This window comes from Hypomesus transpacificus, chromosome 16 (assembly GCF_021917145.1).
Source record: "Hypomesus transpacificus isolate Combined female chromosome 16, fHypTra1, whole genome shotgun sequence".
NCBI lineage: Eukaryota > Metazoa > Chordata > Actinopteri > Osmeriformes > Osmeridae > Hypomesus > Hypomesus transpacificus.
The window spans coordinates 2810111-2832655 of NC_061075.1; the positions used below are offsets into that span (position 1 = coordinate 2810111).

General features: G+C 49.6%; 1 protein-coding gene across 3 annotated transcripts; it reads left to right on the top strand.

The window, feature by feature from the left end:
• Nucleotides 1-1366: 1366 nt before the first annotated feature.
• Nucleotides 1367-20940, top strand: kita (KIT proto-oncogene, receptor tyrosine kinase a). Of its 3 annotated transcripts, none has more exons than XM_047037256.1 (21): nt 1367-1520; nt 4053-4307; nt 5124-5408; nt 5869-6008; nt 6381-6576; nt 7344-7530; nt 8599-8714; nt 8852-8966; nt 9680-9864; nt 12280-12386; nt 12674-12800; nt 13246-13350; nt 13972-14082; nt 14309-14450; nt 15017-15114; nt 15543-15670; nt 15947-16069; nt 17055-17166; nt 17240-17339; nt 17856-17961; nt 18194-20940. In XM_047037256.1, the coding sequence occupies exons 1-21, from the start codon at nt 1466-1468 to the stop codon at nt 18386-18388; spliced, it is 2988 nt and encodes a 995-aa protein (XP_046893212.1). In that variant the 5' UTR covers nt 1367-1465; the 3' UTR covers nt 18389-20940. The 3 variants fall into 3 exon arrangements, with proteins under 3 accessions (XP_046893212.1, XP_046893213.1, XP_046893215.1); XM_047037257.1 differs by having other exon boundaries at nt 6408-6576; XM_047037259.1 differs by lacking the exons at nt 1367-1520; nt 4053-4307 and having other exon boundaries at nt 5296-5408; nt 5853-6008.
• The last annotated feature ends 1605 nt before the right edge of the window (nt 20941-22545 follow it).

A 22545-nucleotide genomic window follows, 5' to 3' on the forward strand; every position in this document is an offset into this window, starting at 1 on the left:
TGTCTCTCTGCCTCTTACTCTTTCAGGGATTTCAACTTTAACAGTTTACATATAAAAAATGTACATACAAGTTTGATGTATATCTGACACACAGATGGTCATGTGGGAGAAGATGCAGTTTTGTGTATAAATAGCTGTTGGGACATATTTCAAAACAATGCCATGAGACACAAAGAGAAGTCTGTTTCCATCCGTAAGAACTCATCCCCTAGCAGACAGTACTCACCCACCATCTGTACTCGCAGACAGGACTCATCCATCTCCAGTGCTAATATAAATACTTTATTTGAAATATGTTTCATTTAGACCATGCTCCCCTGAGCCTGAGGAAGAATAAAGTATGTTTGACATGTATGAAATCTAAATGAAATTATAAGTCATTAAATAGATTTAGTCAATATGACAAATTGAGCGAAGCACTCTGAGGTCTTAAAGAGGTATAATTGTTTGAGATGGTTAAAATGAGTTTGGGTTTCCAGTTTCAAAGCAGATTTTATGAAGCCCCCACCCCTTTTTTTAAAGTAATGCCATAGAGGATTTCACAGATGACCATGGATCTGCACCTAAACCAACCTGAAACCCTCAAGGAAGACAAAGAAAAACTCCAAGGAGAACTCAGAGAAAAACATTGAAAAAACCTTTGAAAGGTGCAGACTATATGCTGAATATTATCATACAGTAAGGTTTCAGAGCCACGAACAACCTACATTCTGCTAAGAAGTGCTTGGCACTGTTTTCTCCTGCAGCCTAGGTATTTCCCAGTCATCAGGCATGTCAACCCTCCTTTTTGTTTGAGCAGGCTTTGCCATAAAAGCCATTTAGCTTTGACAAACAAATAAAAAATGTTGGCAAGTTAAGTTTGACTTCATATTGATGAAATGTCCAAGTCTGTGTAAATGTTCTGTTTACATGACCTGTTCCTAGTATGATTTAAATATTCCTGACAAGTGACAATGTTGTTAAGGAACAGTGCAGATATGTTGATAAATTATCTCACCCTGAGCGTACAGTTTATATATTTATGACGACCATGTAATATGGCAAGCCATAATAACGTATTAAAGACAGTTGGTAAACGGTTGTATCAACAATATCAACATCATTTAAATCAATAAACATAGCCTAAATCCAATAACGTATTTCGAATACTTAATAAACAACAGTTAATGTTGAGAATTACCTTAATGTCTTTCGTAATCAGTTGTTATTATTGATAATTGTGGACTAAATCATCCACTGGAAAGAGTCCACTACGACAGGCAGGCAGTTAGACAGAGACAGAATGAGAGACAGACAGACAGGCAAGCAGGCAGGCAGGCAGGCAGACGGAGAGACAGACAGGCAGCACCTCAGCGCTGTGGAAGAAGAGGCTCTTAACTTCCGCGCACTCCGCGTCATTTAGAAGCTCGAGGAGTTCAGAGTGGACGCAGGCAGACCTCACAGCAACATAGATGGAATAGCAAACATGGAATATAACTGGATACTGTTCTCTGTCTTATTGCAGTCAACCTTCCATCCAGGTAAGACAACAACGACTTCTAGAATATCGATGATAACATCGACATTCTTCATCATTAATACGTAGTTAGACACCTTTCTCATAGGTTTATTTACCTACCCACTCCTTACTGCACACAAGTCACAAATTACATAGCTAATAGAATACAACACATTAGAATACAATAGAATAGTTAGATTTTCATACAGTGTCTTACGTAGGTTAAGTATACGTTGTGACTGGAATTAACCTGCAATGCAATGGCTACATTGTACCTACAACTCCAATTCAGAGATGGGAAGCTGTAGACATTAACGGGGCTATCACACCTTTCCAATAAGTTTTCATATTCACTGCATGCGCTGCCAGGTTGTGGAATGTTCCGCTGCTTTTTCATCTCTTGCTGTCGGTATGTCTGTTAGCTCCATTGTACTATTGCAATGCCATGTCACTGAAACCCAATGTGGAAACTAGATATTTGTGCGCTGAGACTCAAGTTGCGACCCTCTCAATAATTCATACAACTCGTAACAAACAACCTGCAGAACATTGGTAAAGAAAATAAACTGTTATGTTTTTGCCTCAAACGTTTGTAAGCAATGTTGGTATTCTCAGTGACATGTAGCTAATTGTGTCAAGAAAAGTATTTAGTTAGACTTGGAGGCTGCGATACTCTGTATTCGCGTCCTGTCTCATGCGTCAACGATGTGTTTTTTTGTATTCCTTGATCTACTTTTGTTAACGTTGCTTTACAAATAAGCCACTCAAGGCTACAGCAAATTCCGTAGCTAGTTTTTCGTTTATAAAAGCATTTATAAAAGGTCCACTCTCATGACACCGAAGATGTCACAAAGATAATTCAGATTGTTAACTAGCTAAATTAGAATCAGGTGTGCTGGATTAGGGTTGGAATGAACATTTACAGGAGGGTATCTGCAGGAAAAGGGTTGGACAGCCCCTATAACCCGCAGGTGATAGTTGGTTGCCGTCATGCCTATATATGTAATAAAACTGTTTGTACGCCTCAGAAATATTCGTTGAGAGACACCTTCGTTAAGCCCCGCGGGCCAATCCTCTGAAGTGAGGCAAGTCTGTTGTGCCGGGGGGACGGTGTGTACTCGGTGAGCGGTGCGCTCGTACGCCGTCTTGCCACCAACCGTTCAGCCTTTCTTGTTAACACTCCAGTGCGTTTCGCACCGCTGTGACAGTCGGCTGGCTTCATTACGAGTCCCCAAGCGATAATTACCCCCGTCTGATTATGACTTTAACCACACTGCTAACCACACCGGTTTTCTTCAGACCATTGCGGAAACGTTTTACGTTTTACTGGTTAGGTGTCAGTTTGAATGTGTTAAGAAGGCTGATGGTGGAGAATAAGCGCTGTGTGGCGGTTTAACAATAAGAGAGATGCAGCATTCCCCTGCAGTACTGCTTGACCTGGATTGAGTGATAATGTTGTGTGTTCTTTATTTAAATATTGGTACGTTCCTTTAGGCTGAATGAATGCATGTTGGAAATGAATTAGAGGTATTATTGAAAGTCAGTGGCAGAGCATTCGACTGCAGACCAAGAGGTCACAGGTTCGAATCCCCCACCTTATTATAATAAAGGTGTGTTAGCTCATCCTTCCTGTTTTGGTCAGTATTCATATTATTTTCTTGAACTAGTACTTGAATGAGTGCTTGTAAGCATATAATAATATTACTAAGTGTTTGTTTCACGTACATTTTTATTCAAAGCCATGCATGGGAATTTTAGCCTGTTACCTCTTGATCTGCAATCAAATACTCTAACCACTAAGCTATACCTGTTGGTCCTGGACATGAAGTAGCACACAGTAGCTCAGTCTTCCTCCCATCAGGAAATACTGATGGGATACTGGAGTCAGATGGCTGAGCGGTGAGGGAGTCAGGCTAGTAATCAGAAGGTTGCTGGATCGATTCCCCACCGTGCCAAATGACTTTGTGTCCTTGGGCAAGGCACTTCACCACCCTACTTGCCTCGGGGGGAATGTCCCTGTACTTACTGTAAGTCGCTCTGGATAAGAGCGTCTACTAAATGACTAAATGTAAATTACAAATTTGCCAGACACTTTTATCTAAAGCGACAAGTTTCGAACCTGCAACCTCTTGACCTGTAGGCAAATGTTCCAGCCTTGAGCTATAGCCATCCCCCAAATAGCAGCATGGTAATTTGGGGCTGAATTAATATTTGTAAGGATTTGAATAAGATATATCATGCAGATTAAGGAACCACATGTTCGAATCTCCCCTGTACTTTGCTTGGATAAAAGCGTGTGCTAAATGCATACGTTATTACATGTTTCCCTATTGTCACCCAACCCAACGCTTACCCAACCCAACGCTCACCTAAACTGTCTGCCAAATGAACAAAGCGCCATCATCATCCACCGCTTCCAGCAAACACATTTCCTTCAGAAAACCTATCTAGTTATTGTCACCATCACAAGGGGAGTTGTGTGAGAGGGATCACAGGGAGAGGGGGGGGGATGTCCTGCAGCGTGGTGTAGCTGAGTCCTCCCTTCATGTCTCAGGCAGCAGCAGACCCACCATCACCCCCTCCGTCTCCCCCCTGGTGGTCCCCCTCAACGCCCCCCTCAGCCTGCGCTGCCAGGGAGGCTCAGGGGTGCGCTGGCAGCGGGAGGACCGGCCCCGGGTGCGGGGCGAGGAGAGGAGCCCGGGGGCCTCGCTGCTCTACATCCCCAGGGCGCAGCCTCTGCACATGGGCCGCTACACCTGCACCGAGGACGCCTCCGCGGAGGGCAGCTCCATCTACGTCTACGTCAAAGGTAGTACGCCGGGAAGGGGGGGGGGGGGGGTGCGAGGGAGTGGGGCGTGTGCGTCAGGGAGGGAGAGTGTGTGTGACGTGGCGTGTGTAAGGGGGTCGAGGAAGGGTTTGTGTGTGTTAGGTCGTGTGTTTGAAGGTGGGAAAATATGTGTGTGAGGGAGGGAGAGAGTGTGTGACGTGGCATGAGTTAGGGGGTTGAGGAGGGGTTTGTGTGGGTTGGGTCGTGTGTTTGAAGGTGGGAAAATATGTGTGTGAGGGAGGGAGAGAGTGTGTGAGTCACAGTGTTAGTGTGTGAATCAAGGTGTGTGTGAGTAAGCATGCGTGTCAATCAGGATATACGTCTGAGTGTACCAGACAGTTAGTGTGTTAGTGTGTGCGTGTGCGCGTGTGTGTGCCTGTAGATCGGTGTGTTTGTGCACGTGTGTTTGTTTGTTTTGGGCAGTTGTTGGAATGTATGTTAAGGGAGATGATGTTATGCTTGTGAGGGATGTGAACAAAACACATTCCTTTGAAGCAGAGCAACCTAAAATGGTAAGGATGGTAAAGGTGCACAGTGTGGGTGTGTTTGAGCATGAAGGTTCAGCTGAGTGTGTTTTGATCAGGTACCCACTCTGTGAGGTGTAATAAAGTTTTGGCCGTGTTCTATGACTGAACAGAACATTCTGGAACAGTCTTTCTCCCCATGATTCCTGGACCCACACATCAGAACTACCAGTGCAACTGGTGCATCCACGATTATCCATCCACACACGGCAAACATAAGGTTTTACTGGAACTGGCATGTGTTCACCTTCGAATCTGTGTGTGTTCCTGCCAGATCCCGACAACGCCTTCAGGAAGTCGATGGTGTTCAACATCCTGTCTCGCGAGGGGGACAGCGTCTCCATCCCGTGTCTGGCCACGGACCCAAGCATACTGGACCTGCACCTGGAGACATGCCCTGGAGGGCCCCTTCCCCCAGGCCTGCAGTACAAGGCTGGGCTGGAGATGGGCATCGTGATTCTGGACACTCAGAAGGCCTTTGAGGGATGCTACGTGTGTTCGGGACGTCTCGGCCACGCCCCTGTGAGGTCACACAACTATGATCTCATCGTGCGGCCAGGTAGAATTCTCTTGACGCCATTGTTGTTTGTTTTTATTCGTCATTTGTCGTACTATTCCGGATATAACTTTCAGTGGATTTATTGGACCCACAAACACACAAATAGTGCATTTAGAAAGTACTGCTGGAACTCGAGGATCAGAAGTGTTTAGTTTTAACAGTATTTCAGTGGTCAGGGTCTGTATTTACCAAGCACAACACGAAACGACAAGGGTACATTACTAAACAATAACATCTCAGCTACCAGGCAGGGGAGCGTCAACAATAACATCTCAGCTACAACGTTACACAGCCCAGTGCAGGCTTGTGTCTTGTCTGCTCTCTGGGCGGATCGTGTCTTTCCTCATGTGCTTGTGCATGTCGACTGTTTCCTGTCTTGTGTGGGTATGATAAACGCCGACTGCTCGGATTGCAGTGAAGGATTTGTTTATTTTTTATTTTTGGGGGGGGGGTGTTGCAGTCCCAGACACGCCCCCGGTGGTGCAGGTCCCTGGTCCCAGGAGAGTGGTACTGGTCCAGGGGCAGAGGCTGGCCCTGTCCTGCATCACCACCAACGTCAACGGAGACATCAAGCTCAAGTGGTCCGCCCCCCCTGGATCGGTAAGAACCTCCCCTCCTCCAATCACACGTCTCCGTGCGCCTGGTGGGCGTGGCCACCAGTTAGAACCTCTAGGTGATTGGTTGAGACGGAAGAGTCTGGGTCCAGACTCTAGAGTGTTCCTGTCTCTCAGGAGACCCGTGGGGTTGCGTTTGGTGTCGCAGAAGCCTGCTGCTGGTTCATGTATGTAATTGCGTGTGTGTGCGCGCTTGTGTGTTTGTGCATGTGTGCATGTTTGCGTGAATATGTGTGTGTGATAGCATGTATGTATTTGTGCGTGTGTGTGTGTGTGTGAATGCGAGTGTGCATGCGTGCATGTGTGCGTGCATGTGTAGGCAGGGTGTTAATCTCTAGAGATCTCTGGGCGTTGACAGGGTGCCGTCTGGGCTTCGTATCCACAGCAACCATCGGTTGACAACGCGTCTCGCATCCTGACGGAGCCCATCACCCACGTCCGCAGCGCCACGCTGCACATCCCCGCCGTGAGGACCCGCGACGCTGGACGGTTCCGCTGCGAGGCGCAGAACGAGAGGGGGACCAGCTCCGAGTCTGTCTGGCTGGAAGTCTACCGTGAGTACCTGTCTGTCTGTCTAACCCTGAGGGTCTGTCTGTCTGTGTGACCCAGAGGACCAGTCTGTCTGTCTGTCTGACCCTGAGTACCTGTCTGTCTGTCTGTCTGTCTGTCTGTCTGACCCTGAGTACCTGTCTGTCTGTCTGTCTGTCTGTGTGTCTGAGCCTGAGTACCAGGTTTCAAGTTGACAGGGAGGATCTGAGTAAGGGTTTTGCGCCCTAGGTCTGAACAAGAACAACATTGTTTATAACCTGGAGGGATTCCAGTTGGGTCTGTGAGCAAGATCAATCTTGTGACAAATATCTTGACTCAGGTGGGAAGTACCCAGGTGGGCTTGTCTCAGGAGGACACAGTTAGAGAAGCAGGAGTTGATGGGGACAGACCGTATACCACACAGATACTGTGCAGTACACCATAGATTTATAATGTTATACTATAAATATGGTATACATGTAAAGTGTATGTATGTATAATGTATTCTTAGTGCAGCCTTCCTGTGTGTGTACGTATATATACATACACAAACAATTAAGTAATTAAGAAATAGAGCTAATTTGCATGGGAAACAGTCGAGTTTCTTGTCCGTAGCCTACAGGAAAGCTCAAAGCAGGTTGAACAAGGTTAAACTGAGGACTCAATGTTCATTCTCTTCCAGGAATACCGTGTGCAACCTCAAAAAGACCTCAAAATAAGTCAATAAACACTTGGATGCGATACAGAACCTGTTTGCGTGATGAGAGAGCGGTTTGGTTATTTGTCTTTGCAGTGAAAGGTTTCATCCAGCTGGCTCCCGTGGAGAACAGCACGGTCCGCGTGCGGGCAGGGGAGAGCCTGACCCTGCAGGTGGAGATGGAGGCCTACCCCCAGCCTCACATCCTCACCTGGAGCTTCATGAGCCACAGGCTGAAGAACACCTCGGAGCACGTCATCACCACGCTCAACCACGCACACAGGTACACACGCACACACACAGGTACACGCACACACACACAGATACACACGCACACACACACAGGTAGACACTCACACACACACACAGGTACACACGCACACACAGGTGCACACACACACACAGGTGCACACACATGTACACGCTCACTGCTGTCTCTTCCTCTTTCTTAAACACACAAACACGCAGATGCTTACCACATAGCCAAGGGTGTTCGCACACATTGTACACACACTGTCTTTCTTTCAAACCCACAGGGACTTTGTTATATTAAACAAACTTCCAACAAGAAAAGTTAAACAAGCCCATACATACACAGTCCCTACCACAGACCCTACACACACACACACACACACACACACACAGAGAGAGACAAACACACACACAGGCCATACCACATGGCTGTGTGTGTTCATTACACCCTCAGGCTGAAATGTAACACCTCGGGGTCCAGCTGGCCCTGGGTCAGGCAGGCTGATGATGGTCTATCACATGCTGCCTCCCTCCAGACCTGCTGAAGAACCAGAGGGAGGGGAGACGAGGAGGAGGAGAGAAGGAGAAGGGGAGAAGGGGGAAAGGAGGAGAGGAAAGTAGACAGAGAGGAGGAGAGGGTAGAAGAGGGGAGGAGAGAGTTACACCATGAGTTCATTAGGACCACAGAGTCCTGCAGTGAGGTCGGGGCCAGTGTGAGGCTGCCTGAGAGAGCAATTAGCAGCTGAAAAACAAGTGAAAGATTTGGGGCGCGTTCAGTGAGGTGAAACATTCCCAGTGTTGCTGGAGGGACTGATGTGGAGAGCAGAATGCCCCCCTGCTGTTGGACTCGGGGGTCAAACAGAGCTTTGCTGTAATGCTGCAAGCTCCTCAGAGAGCCTCAGCTGGTACACAGCTAGCTAGTACACAGCTAGCTAGTACACAGCTAGCTAGTACACTGCTAGCTAGTACACAGCTAGATAGTACACAGCTAGCTAGTACACAGCTAGCTAGTGCACAGCTAGACCTGCCAGCAGCCAGTTCTCAGTGAGTTGTGTGTTCATGCGTGAGCTGAGAAGTTCATGTTCGTGCTTATCCACAGGTACCAGAGCAAGCTGAGGCTGGTGCGCTTGAAGATGTCCGAGGGCGGAGTATACACATTGTCCGCCTCCAACGGCGATGCCAGTGTCAACCGCTCCTTCACCGTCTACGTCATCAGTAAGTGGGACGACAAAAAGTTCTTTGTTGCCCGGCAACCGTGCTGATATTCCAGACAGGGGGGGCTGGACTGGCTTCAGTATGTTGCTGTGATGTTCTTCTGATGTTTCCCTGCGCCGTTCCTCTGCCCCCCCCAGGTAAGCCAGAGATCGTGTCTCACGAGGGACCGGTGGACGGCCAGGTGCGCTGCGTCGCAGAGGGGTTCCCCGCTCCCCAGATCACATGGTTCTACTGCGAGCAGCCGTACATGAGGTGAGACGCTCTCACTAACTCCTGCTCAGGTGACCGTTCCTCAATAAATTGGTCAGATTTCAGTTGACTTCTGTTCAGATAACTCTCCAGGTAAGTCGATTTAGCTGCTCAGGTTGCTCCTTGGGGCAGGAGCATCCCAGTCCTGGAGACAAAGTTAAGGGACGGTGTAGAGGCTGATAGGAGGTTGCACTGGGCAACTGGACAGGCGTGACTTGTGATTGGTGGACTATATTGAGATGGGTAATAGCAGTACATCCTGTACCTAGGAAAGTAACAGTGAGTCATGGTAAACATGTAGGAGGACTACCTGGTGTCCATAGCAGCACCAATCCCAGGCAGTTAGTCACAGGCGATTACCCAATCATTATCCAGTCATTTTGAATTATTATCAAGCGGACTTAGGAAGCCGTGCACACAGACACAGTAACCTCTGTGATAGTACACAACATGATTCTGACTTGACATGCTAGAACACTTTGACGCAACAGAAACCGTCAAAGACCCTGAGAAGGTCAGTCATGCGTGCTCAGCAACCCTTACCCGCACCCCCCACACACACACACACGCCACACGTACACACACACACACACACACTAACCACGCCCCCCCAGGCACACAGCCCCGCCCCCCATGTACATTTCCCCCCCCCTCCCCAGGTGTGCAGGTTCTGACAGTCCTAACCCTCCTCCCCCCCCCCCGCCCCCCCACCCCAGGTGCTCCCACCAGCTCAACGCCACAGAGGAGCAGCAGGACGTAGTCACGGTGACGGTGTTCCGGCCCATGTTCGGGAAGACGGAGGTGGAGAGCCGTCTGAACGTCAGCCGAGGCAGGTTCAGCACCCTGGAGTGTGTGGCCACTGTGGAGGGGGAGCAAGCATACACCCTGTTCTCCATCAGCGGTGAGTCTAACACACATGCAGGCACACACATGCACACTCCGTACACACAAACACAACCGTACTGGACACATTCACACACACACACACACATAGATAGACACACACACACAAACGTGGAGGGGTCCAGGGAGTGTCCGGAGGGGGTAAACAAGGGAGAATGGGGCAAAGGGGGGGGTTTGTAGAGGAGTCTGTTGGAGCTGGTGGATTGGGGCGGGGGTGTTTGGGGGGGGTGGGGGAGGGTGGTCTGGGGGGGCAGGGGGGAAGGGGTCTGGTGAGGGGGGGGGGGTCCTGGCGTCAGCCTGTCTCTCATGTTGTTTTTAAACTTCAGTGTTAATCCTCTGCAGATCCCCACCTTGGGATTAATGTTACGTGCACTGTCAACATCTCTGACAAGGTCACAATGCAAGGAGAGTTTCCTGCTTCTCCACACTTTCTCTGCCTTCCCTCTCTCCAAACATCCGTAATCCTGCACTGACAACTTGGTCAGACCAGAAGCAACAAGTGATGTTAACCTGGTCAGACCAGAAGCTACAGGTGATGTGAACCTGGTCCTCCATCTTCACCATCTACACTACGTCCAGCAACGTACAGATTGAAAACAAAGGATTGAGACTTGTTGTTTGACGTGTATTCTACCCGGGGACCCACACTGTTTGACACGGATCCAGGCTGTAATCCTGTTGTGTAAACCTTGACAAAGAAAAGATACCAGAAGCGTGACCGCCCGCTGTCAGCATGTCACCACAGTCATCTCTGCTGCATCCTCGTTCACCCGTCAACTGCAAATCCCAAGAACAACCTGTTAATCCACTGAGTAGCACACTGGCTCCCTGGCAGTAGCAGCAGGGGTTCTATGGAGGTCTGGGCGGAGGGGAGGGGAGGCCACACCAGGGGAGCAACAGTGTGGCGGAGGGGGAGGGCGAGGGGGGAGGGGGAGGTTGGAGGCCACAGTGGGCTTGTGGGTGGGCATTCTGGGAGGCTAGTTGTGCCGCCAGGGAGCCAGTGAGGAATGTCCCAAAGTGACCTGATCCCAGGCTTGGTTTGACTTGCTCCTCTCTTGGGTGATTGGATGACTGACTAACTGGTTTGGGCTGCATTTCCCGAAAGCGTCGTAAGCCCAAGTTGATCATAGAATGTATCGTACGACGAATCTTAGTTTTACGTAGCTAAAGTGTCTCTTGAAAATTTCGTCGTTTTTGAAAGTGTATAGATTGGCCTACTCCTTACGAGCACGTTTGGGAAACGCACGTAAGAAATATCGTTGGTTTAGTTTTTTGCTCGATCGTTGCTACGATCCATCGTTATCGGGAAATGCAACCCTGGCTGGCTGGCTCACTGACTAACTGGTATGGCTGGCTGATTTGGTGGCTGGGTGGGTGACTAGGCTGCTGGGGGACTGACTGGATTGCTGCCTGGTCTGGCTGGAGGTGTTGGCTAGCTGATTGGCTGGTTGGCTGGAGTTTTTGTATTGGCTGGCTGGAGGTGTTATATTGTCTGGCTGACTGGCAGAAATTGTTGTATTGGCTGGTTGGTTGGCTGGAGGTGTTGCATTGGCTGGAGGGTTAAGGTTGGAGGGGGGGGTGTTGCTGTAGTCAGAGAGCTGCAGGGAGCCGTGGGGAGCTGACAGGTTCAGTCAGGATTACTTCCTGCAGACTCTGCATTGTCAGGTTTGATATGGAGAGAAAGCTCCTTAGAGCTAAACAGCTTATTTATTACACCGGCTGTACAGAGGAGCACAACAATAACACAGCACGCCCACACACAAACAGACAAACACTGGTTAAATGAACCTATTCACTGACATGGCAGGAAGCTACTAAGACTGGCAGACCCAGGCCTACCTCAGACAGGGGTTCTAACAGGATTGTTTTGTTGGGCTCAGGGTTGTCATCAGTTCACCGTGATATAGCACACAGCCCTTATCAGTTTAACGACCGTACGTCAGGACCAGGGAGTGCGTTTGTTTCATTCTGTTGGCGCAGCTCCCCTGGGTGGAGCTTCTGACTCTTACTCTGAGGCTCTGGGCTGCTAGACAGAGCTGTCTCTCTGTCAGGGCAGACAGTCCCGACATCACAACTCAGACCCTTTTCTCTCTCTATCTCCCCGTATTTCTTTTTTTCTCTCTCTATCTCCCTGTTTCTCTCCACCTCTCTCTCCACTTCTCCCTCCCTCCCTCCCTCCACCTCTCTCTCCACTTCTCTCTGCCCTCCCTCCCTCCCTCTTTCTCTCTCTCCCCCCCTCTCTCTCCCTATCTCTCTCTTCTCTCTCTCTCTCTCTCTCTCTCTCTCTCTCTCTCTCTCTCTCTCTCTCTCTCTCTCTCTCTCTCTCTCTCTCTCTCTCTCTCTCTCTCTTCCCTCTCTCTCTCTCTCTCTCTCCCCTCTCTCCCTATCTCTCTCTCTCTCTCTCCCTCTACAGAGAGGATGGTGCCTCACCATCTCTTTACTCCCCTGCTGGTGGGCTTCGTGTCTGCAGCTGCCATCCTCTGCCTTGTCCTCATGATGCTCATCTACAAATACCTGCAGGTAGGTACTCTAGCTGTGAGCTTTTTACATGTTATACGCCTAGCAGACGCTTCACATCCCAAGTGACATATAGTACTCACAGAAAGTACAGCAGGAAACCAGGCATCATAATTTCAGTCCAGACCAATACATCCCAGACCCAGCAGATAGCTATGATGCCCCATTTTAATTTTTGTAGCTTTAAATGGAGATGTCACCATCTGCTCTTCTCCACATCTTGCCCTTCACCTCCTTTCTCTAACCCTGACCTTTCACCTCTGCTCTCGATCCCTGACCCTTCACCCCAGAAACCCAAATACCAGATCCAGTGGAAGGTCATCGAAGGTATCCATGGAAACAACTACGTGTACATTGACCCCACCCAGCTTCCGTATGACCACCAGTGGGAGTTCCCCAGGGACAAGCTGCGCTTTGGTGAGTTCCCCCCCCCCCTCCCCCTCCTCCCCCTTCCCCCGTCTCTCCTTGCCCCTCCTCCTCCCTTCCGTCCACTCCTCCCAGTCTCCCTCGCCCCCCCACAGTTTCTTCCGTTCACCCGCCCCCTTCCTTCCGTCCCCATTAGTTGTCCTTGTCTACCCCCCCCTCCCCCAGCCTTCCCCATCCCCCCCCGTGTCTCTCCCTGTCTGGTCTCCCTCCTCTCGGCTTGGTAACAGCAGCAGCCAGAGGCAAACCTGCACTGCGTGTATGTTAATGATGCTGGCCCTCCTGAGCAGGATCCCGCATGTCCTGGTTCCTGCTGGCTCGCCCCAGGGCCCTCACACCCTGCTGTTAACACTGTGCGTGTGTGTGGTGTGTGCCTGTGTGTCTGTGTGTGTGTGTGTGTGTGTGCATCTGGTGTGTCTGTGTGTATACATGCCCTCAGGCAAGACTCTTGGCTCCGGAGCCTTTGGGAAGGTAGTGGAAGCGACAGCATACGGACTCTCAAAAGCTGACACTGTGATGACAGTTGCTGTCAAAATGCTGAAACGTAAGACAGATTTCTACCCTGAAAGAAAACAAGTTATGATAAAGCCACAAAACCTTTGTATATTTACACAACTGACATTTGTTTAATATTTAACTACATCATTTTCTATTGCAATCATATTTTACCACTGTAAACCTTTTAACAATATACTCAAACATTTTGAGTAAATATACACATTCCAGTGTGAAGAAATTGTCAACGTGTGTGTGTGTGTTCACATAGTGAGTGTGTATCCACAGCCAGTGCCTATTGTGTGGGTGTTTACATAGTGTGTGTGTGTGTTCACATAGCGTGTATGTGTGTCCACAGCCAGTGCCTATTGTGTGTGTTCACATAGCGTGTGTGTGTTCACATAGTTTGTGTGTGTGTTCACATAGCGTGTGTGTGTGTTCACATAGTTTGTGTGTGTGTTCACATAGCGTGTGTGTGTGTTCACATAGCGTGTATGTGTGTCCACAGCCAGTGCCTATTGTGTGTGTTCACATAGCGTGTATGTGTGTCCACAGCCAGTGCCTATTGTGTGTGTGTTCACATAGTGTGTGTGTGTTCACACAGCGTGTATGTGTGTCCACAGCCAGTGCCTATTGTGTGTGTTCACGTAGCGTGTATGTGTGTCCACAGCCAGTGCCCATGCCACAGAGAAGGAGGCTCTGATGTCGGAGTTGAAGGTCCTGAGTTACCTAGGAAACCACATAAACATTGTTAACTTGCTGGGAGCCTGCACTGTTGGAGGTGAGGCTGAGGAGCTCCTCCTTTGGGAGGGGGGGTGTCTCTGCGTGCATGCATAGGAGGTGTGTGTGTATGAGCTCTCTGTGTGAGTGTGTATGACATCTATGTGTGTGTGTGAGAGATAAAGGTGTGTGTGTGTGTGTGTGTGTGTGTGTGTGTGTGTGTGTGTGTGTGTGTGAGAGAGAGCAAGGTCTGTGCGTGTGTGTGACTCCTGTCCATCTGTCCTCAGGTCCTACTCTGGTCATCACAGAGTACTGCTGCTTCGGAGATCTCCTCAACTTCCTGCGCAGGAAGAGAGAGTACTTCCTGTGCTCCAAGCTGGGAGACGACTGCTACTACAGGAACATCCTCCTGCAGAGAGAGGCTGCTGGGTACGACTGTGTGTGTGTGTGTTGGTTTAACTGTTGTTGTGAAAACCAGATGTCCCCAAAGGATAGTAAACTAAGGGAATATTTCATTATTAAGGATCTTTTCTTGGGGAACTTCAATAGTATTTCTAGGGGTAAGGGTTTTTTAATTAGTGCTAAGGCTAGAATTACGTTAAGATTAGGGAGAACACAATTTTGAATTTGACTGAATTGTGGGTCCCCACAAGATGCACCAAAACAGACTTGAGTGTGTGTGTATACAAGGTGTGTGTGTGTACAGAGGAGGTGCGTATGTGTGCATAAAAGGTGTGTGTGTGTGTTTGCGGTCTGTCCTATGCTCCAGTGCCTGTCTGGCATTGAGAGTGGAAAGTCCCTCCAGCGGTTTGAGAGGGAGGACTGTGAGTGACGACAGTGTCCTGAATGACACCGGCTGAGAGACAAAGAGAGGGGCAGGGCATCCAGGGGAGGGGCGTCAAGGTGAGGGGGTCAGTGAGCAGTGAGAGGACGGCCAGGCCGCTGGGACAGCACAGGGAGATGAAGCCAGGCTAACTGCTCATTTCCCCCCTCAGAGACGCCAGTAGAAACGGCTACATGTCAATGAGGCCCTCTGTCGCTGGCACCGTGCCTCCTGGCTCCTCCTCCTCCGAGAAGAGACGCTCCGTACACGGCAAGACACTTCCTCCTACGCCTCTCACTCATGTTTACTGTAGTACAGGCACGCATATGGCACTTTACTCCAGTGCATACTTTCACGTGGCACATCCTCCTATGCTTCTCACGCGTTGCTTAACTGTGGTAAAATACACATTGAAGGAAAATAAATCAACATTTAATTGTGATTTATTTTTCTCTCCTACCCCCCCTCGTTCCCTCGGTGTCTCCTCGCCCCTCCTCTCTCCCCCCCATCTTCTTTTCCTTCTCCCTCTCTCTCTCGCTCTCTCGCTCTCTCTCGCTTTCCCTCTCTCCCCCTCTCTCTCCTTCTCCTCTCTCCCCCTCTCTTCCTTTCTCTCTCCCTCTCTTTCTCTCTCCCTCTCCCCCTCTCTCCCGTCACCTCTCCCCCTCTCTCCCATCCCCTCTCTCCCATTCCCTCTCCAGGCTCCTGTGGTGAGGCTGAGGCGTTGAGTGAGATGCTTCTGGAGGATGGGCAGTCTCTGGACACAGAGGACCTGCTCAGCTTCTCCTACCAGGTGGCCAAAGGCATGGACTTCCTGGCCTCCAAGAACGTGAGTCCACACCTGCACGCCTCTCTCTCTCAAACACCTCCGACACGTGCAGCGACACACAAAACAACCACAGAGCACACTCTTTCAGTAACACACGCTACACTTGCAACTCATGAACACACGCGCATTCGGGAGTAGACCGAGATCACACGAGACACACGGAGAGTTGCGTGTAAAGCACACAGCAACACATGCAAGACTTCCAGCCAGGGTATTCCAGCACTAAGCTGATATGCATGTGTGTGTGCGTGTGCATGTGTGTGTGTATGTTTCCAGTGCATCCACAGAGACCTGGCTGCCAGGAACATCCTGCTGACTCAGGGCAGGGTGGCCAAGATCTGTGACTTCGGCCTGGCCAGAGACATCACCACCGACTCAAACTATGTGGTGAAAGGAAACGTGAGTGTGTTTGCCGCACAGCTAACTCTGAGGGACAGCTCGCTCTGAGGGACAGCTAGCTCTGAGGGACAGCTCGCTCTGAGGGACAGCTCGCTCTGAGGCACAGCTCGCTCTGAGGGACAGCTAGCTTTGAGGGACAGCTAGCTCTGAGGGACAGCTCGCTCTGAGGGACAGCTAGCTCTGAGGGGACAGCTAGCTCTGAGGGACAGCTCGCTCTGAGGGACAGCTCGCTCTGAGGGACAGCTAGCTCTGAGGGACAGCTAGCTATGAGGGACAGCTCGCTCTGAGGGACAGCTCGCTCTGAGGGACAGCTAGCTCTGAGGGACAGCTCGCTCTGAGGGACCACGGGCCACACTAGCATTTCACTCTCGCTTCATAGCATTAGCCATGATACCCAGGTCAGTGAGCTGGGTGGCAGGCTAGTTTTTTTGGGGGGGAAACAGGCCAAATAATTACATTTCCATACATGTAGCATGTCAAATAGCTCTGTCATATGGTATTTTTTAAAGATTGATACTTTTCACAAACCAAAACACAAAGGTTCATAGTGTACGTTGGAAAACCCAGTCAGGTGTCCCACCTGTCCGGGGGGGGGGGGGGAACTGCCCGCAGCTCAGTATGTATCTTTCTGGAATGTCAGAGATTCCTGGGATGAGGTAGTGAGACGTGAACAACAACACGTGTGTTTCACCAATCCATCAAGTCCCAAGACAATCTGAAGCCTGCAGGTTCTCTCTGACTGGTGTTATGTTCTCTAACGGGATATGTTACTCTGAGGGGAGGGCAGGAGTAATAACTGTGTGTGTGTGTGTGTGTGCACTGTGTATGTCGAGTGATATCTCTAATAATTGCACCAGAGAAAGATGTGAAGGTGTTTCAACAAGAGCTCTCTGGGTATGGAGGTGTGTGGGATGGGGTGTGATCATGGGAGACTGCAGATGTGGGTGATGTGTGTGTGGTGTGTAATGGTGTTTGTTTTGCTCAGGCTCGCCTCCCTGTCAAGTGGATGTCTCCGGAAAGTATCTTTGAGTGTGTGTACACCTTCGAGAGCGATGTATGGTCCTACGGAATCCTGCTCTGGGAAATCTTCTCTTTAGGTAAGGTGTGCCCTACCTGTGTGTGTGTGTTTGTGTTTGTGTAGTTCATTGACATCTCCTATCTGTCACACAGGAAGCAGTCCATATCCAGGTATGCCGGTGGATTCAAAGTTCTACAAGTTGATTAAGGAAGGATACAGAATGGAGGCACCAGAGTTTGCTCCCAGTGAAATGTAAGATTGTTTTGGTGTGTTAGTGTGTGTTGCTGTGTCTGTATGCGTGCGTGCGCGTGAAAGTGTGTGGGTGTGTGTGTGTGCGTGTTTGTGAGAGAGAGAGAGAGAGAGAGAGAGAGAGAGAGAGAGAGAGAGAGAGAGAGAGCAGAGGGAGACATGTGTGGGTGCATGAGTGTGTGAGGGTTTGGGTACACGGAATATCAGCAGATGGCTCATTCAAAGCCAGGAAAGTAAGGAGATGAGAGCTGCTAATTGAAAATGTATCAAACAAAAACAGAAACTTTGTGACATGCAGGTTGAACTCCACAAAATATGAAGTCCATACTTTGCATAATTGGAAATGTTGCCTGACATCAGCGTTTGCTCTGGTTTGGGTTTTTTGAAAGGTTGAAAGTTCTAAAGGGGTCTATTTTAACTTTGAGTTTGAACATTCACTCAAACATTACAGGAAAAAAATCAACTGTAGCAGCTTGGAGCAGATATGTTTCATCCGTGTGTGTGTGTGTGTGTGTGCAGGTACCAGATCATGAGGTGTTGCTGGGAGGCTGACCCAGTGCAGAGACCTCCCTTTAGGGACGTGGTGGAGAGGATTGAACAGCAGCTGTCTGATGCCACCAAACACGTAGGTGACCTCACCCTTCTCTCACCCCTCCTCCTCCACTCTCCTCCTCCCCACCTCGCCTCCCCCACCTCCCTCTGTGCCCACCCCTCCTCCCTTTACTCTCATCCACACCTCGCCTCTCCAGTCTCCCAGCTAGGATCTGCTGAGGTGATGTGGGCGGAGCTGAACTGTCTTTAGAATAGATGCCAACCCTCCCTCTCTTCCCTCTCTCTCTCTCTCTCTCTCTCTGTAGATTTATCTGAACTTCAGCTCCAAGTTCCCAGTGCATGCTGGGACGGGGCCGAGCACGCCTGAGGACCAGACTACCCAGAATGCAGCGCTCCGGCGCCTCAACTCGGCGGGCAGCAGCAACGTGTCCTCCCAGCCCCTCCTCTTCCACGACGTGGTGTTCCTGGAGGAGACCGGCCTCAGGGCCCACAGAGTGTAAGGACCCCAACCCTGACCCAGGGCTGCCCCTCAAAGTGCCTGCACCAAGCTGCTCCTAGGCCACCTCCCCCCCTCACTCTGTACTGACTGGACCTGCAGAGGGACCTGCTCCACAGCCAGCACCCTGCCCAGACTTGGAAGTCTGGCCAGCAAGGACTGGGGCTCCCCTGGAAGACTGTTCTGCCCCTGACCACTATCTCACTATCCATCTCTCCTGTCCATCCACAAATCACCCCTTGCCCCAGCTCCCGCTCCACCACCCCTGTTTTCATATTACTCTGAAGAGGCGTTTTGTTGCATTTAAAGGAATCCTTGGGAGATGGAAAAGTGATCGTCTTCGCATTTGAATAACCCGGAGATTCTACTGTCATCTAGCTTGGCTGCTTCCACTGCATGAACTTTTGTCAGTATTATTATTCCAAACATTCACTTCTATGGTTGTATGAAGAACTATTGTGTCTGATATTTCACGAGTCAAATGCTTCAGCTAGTGTTGCTGAGCCGGGGGTCTGCAATGTAAGGTGTGTTCAGACGTATTCAGATCCCCGGTGTTTCCAAGCTGTTTGGATCAGGGATGAAGGTACTGCAGTGTTAGTGTGTCTATCTATGCATATGTGTATAGACTTTCCTCGGCTAAGCGTTTAACGGTGGTTCAACCGTATGTGAGATGTAAGCGGTTGGGAGACCGTGTGAGAGACACTTAAGCAGCACTAGTTATGTTCCCCATGCTCCTTCTCCCTGTCTCTAAGACAGCTTCAGAACGCTGGCTGCAGGGGACACTTTGTAAATGTGTAAATACGGATTCTTGTATCGGAGGCCCCTTGTTTACAACACTCTTTGAGCAGGTACGTTCGTTCCTAAACATTCCTACGCGCTCTCACAGACACCCCCACACGATGATACTCTCCTACAGTCTCCTATATCCCCCTATACACACATGCACACACACCTATAGACCTACACACTCCCCTACAGTACACACATTACACACTACCACACACTTTCACACGTACTCTCCTGTCCCTCCCTGCCTATTAGAGGTCAATCAGAAACTCTGGAGGGTAACTATGGAGGGTAACTATGGTGACTGTAATTTCAGTTTGGTCGTCCAGTCACACGGGCCCCTTCTGTCTTTCCGTTTCAGCCAATAGGAAGCTTCGAGCTAATTTAAGATGCCAATCGGGGACTTGCTGTGCAGGGGGGAAACCAATCATAAGCTTTACTGTAAGACAGCGTGCTGCTCAAATATATAGCCAGTAGAATTCCGCGGGTTGTCATGGTTATCATGGCTCAGGTGTCTATGGAGACAAGGCCAGATTACAGTAGTCCTCTCTCCCTGCTCCCCTTACCCCCTCATCCCTCACTCGCCGACTTTCCAGAAGCTTCTCTCGTCTGCCTCCAGCTGCTTCCTGCCAGGAACTCTGGCTTCAGCGTGCCCCAGCCGGAGGTCTGCCTGTCCAGACTCCCCGAACCAGGACTTCCCCTTCAGTCATCCTGGCTTGTTGTGGAGAGCACCTGGGGACGTCTCTGATTGAATACGTGTGTGTCCGTGTGTGTGTATGTATGCTTCTTTGTTTCATTTATGTGCACGCGTGTGTGTGTGTGTATGAGAGAGAAATGTGCGTGTACGTGTGTCCCATTTGTAAATCAGAGGTGCCACAAAATGAATCCTAATCATAACGTTCTCCCTGATCTTCTCCCTGGAGCTATGTTCTGTAAATATGAATGTGTATAGGGTGCAGTGTTTTATCCGTGTTGTTTTCATATGATATGGTACATCTATGTAACTCCTAACAACCAGCCTGTAGTACACAGCCTATCCCATAATGTTATATTACTGCCTCTGGCAAAAACTTTATGTTAAGGTTATATAAAGTACCATGTAAATAGATAGCAATACCTATTGGAAAAACATGGTACATATGAATTGCTATATGATTAAGTTAGATTAAGTGTAAGTGGTCTAAGTTATTACTAAAGAGTAAGAAGACACATTATAGGGACGGGCTGGAAGTGATGAGTGGATGTTGGAAAGGAGCAGTTGAAGGTTGTTTTACCAAACAACGTCAATGTTAACATCCACTCAGCCCTGCAAAGCCCAACCTACACAAAATACCAGTTTTTACATGCCTATTAACTTTTACTGTAATGAAATAGAAAACCATAGCAGTTCCTTATGTGCCTACAGAGTTGTTACCATAGGTATTGCTTTGTAGTTCCATGGACGATAATGTAAAGTGTTGATCTGGCTTTTATCTTCAGTGACACATCATTTTCCTTGTACAAAAATGTCACATCATTTCACCTTAAAACAAAGTTGAATTCTACCGTAAATCTATATTTGACGATACTGAACCATCCTCTCGGTGTACAGCAGGCCTCTCCTCTGGTTACAGCAGGTTGTTCTAGACAGGTCATACAGAATAGGCTTTCCTCAATTGTGTGCATTTTGCTGTATATTTAAGTGACCAATGAGGCTATATGTGTTTATTACGCATACAAACGACAAGTTGCATCTCATGTTTAATTTAAATAAAGACATGTTCAATCGTTTTGGCATGAGCGTTTTTCAAATCTTACAAATGTTTCAGTTGACCATTTTGGGAATAATCATCGATGAAATGAACTGAACTGAAGTGACAAGATCAAGACAGAGCCTGCCCATTCATTATTAGGGTGACTTTTTGAATGCGCTGAAGCTGCTTGATGTGTCCAGTCTCATGGTAGATTGGAGGCATATTGCCAGCCATCTGTGCCCAAACGGAGCAGGTTGTCCCTGGAGCGTAGTCACGGAAACCTACTAGGCCTCTGATTGGTGGTTCACTGAGCTGTGATGCAATGTCGTCGTGGTGGGGGATATGAACCTAATGTACTGTAGAATCAAATCAAGTTTCGGTTGTGTCGTCCTTTTTTACAAAGGACAAAGCAAACATGGGCTCCACAGATGACCACACCACCTGAACGAGGAGGATCCTAAATCTGATCTAGGAGTGGGGGCGTGAATGAAGCTCTGCTTGTGGTAAAAAGAGCTCTACAGTTTGATTTGGCTAGAAATTGGAGCGGGAATTTTATCTTGTGTGGTGGTGGGATCTGAACCTCAATTAGCCTGGGGACAGATTACAGGACAGGACAAGCCAGAGTTCCACCACAAGTCTCTCGAGGGAGGCCTGGCCTCTATTGTTTCTGCCTCCAAAGGCCTTCGACAAGACGGGCAGGAAATCCCACCGTTGCAGCTGAGCTGAATGAATGCGTTCATGACTCAGACTGGCGAGTGGTCCGGAATGAGACACACAGGCCTCGTCAAGCTACAGCCACCTGCTGTTCTGAACGCACGGGATCCGCATGTCAGGCTGCTTTGGGTTCAGTAAGGCCTCACAACCCCCAAAACATCAGCAACTTTTACTCCGATTTTGTGACTGCTGGACTTCGGTGTCTGATTCAGTGGCTTCACGTCTGTATTTGTGTCTGCAGGTCATGTTTCGGATTTGTTTTACATCCGTGTTAGGTGTGGTGTTGTCTCCTCAGTGTGGGCTGATGACCTGGGTGGTTTACTGGAGGTCCCCTTCACCCAGCCTGGAGGTCCCCTTCACCCAGCCTGGAGGTCCCCTTCACCTACCCTGGAGGTCCCCATCACCCAGCCTGGAGGTCCCCATCACCCAGCCTGGAGGTCCCCTTCAGCTAGCCTGGAGGTCCCCTTCACCCAGCCTGGAGGTCCCCTTCACCCAGCCTGGAGGTCCCCTTCACCCAGCCTGCAGATCTCCATCACCCAGCCTGGAAGTCCCCTTCACTCAGCCTGGAGGTCCCCATCACCCAGCCTGGAGGTCCCCTTCAGCTAGCCTGGAGGTCCCCTTCACCCAGCCTGGAGGTCCCCTTCACCCAGCCTGAAGGTCCCCTTCACCCAGCCTGCAGATCTCCATCACCCAGCCTGGAAGTCCCCTTCACTCAGCCTGGAGGTCCCCATCACCCAGCCTGGAGGTCCCCTTCAGCTAGCCTGGAGGTCCCCTTCACCCAGCCTGGAGGTCCCCTTCACCCAGCCTGAAGGTCCCCTTCACCCAGCCTGCAGATCTCCATCACCCAGCCTAGAAGCGCCCTTCAGCCAGCCTGCAGATCTCCATCACCCAGCCTAGAAGCGCCCTTCAGCCAGCCTGCAGATCTCCA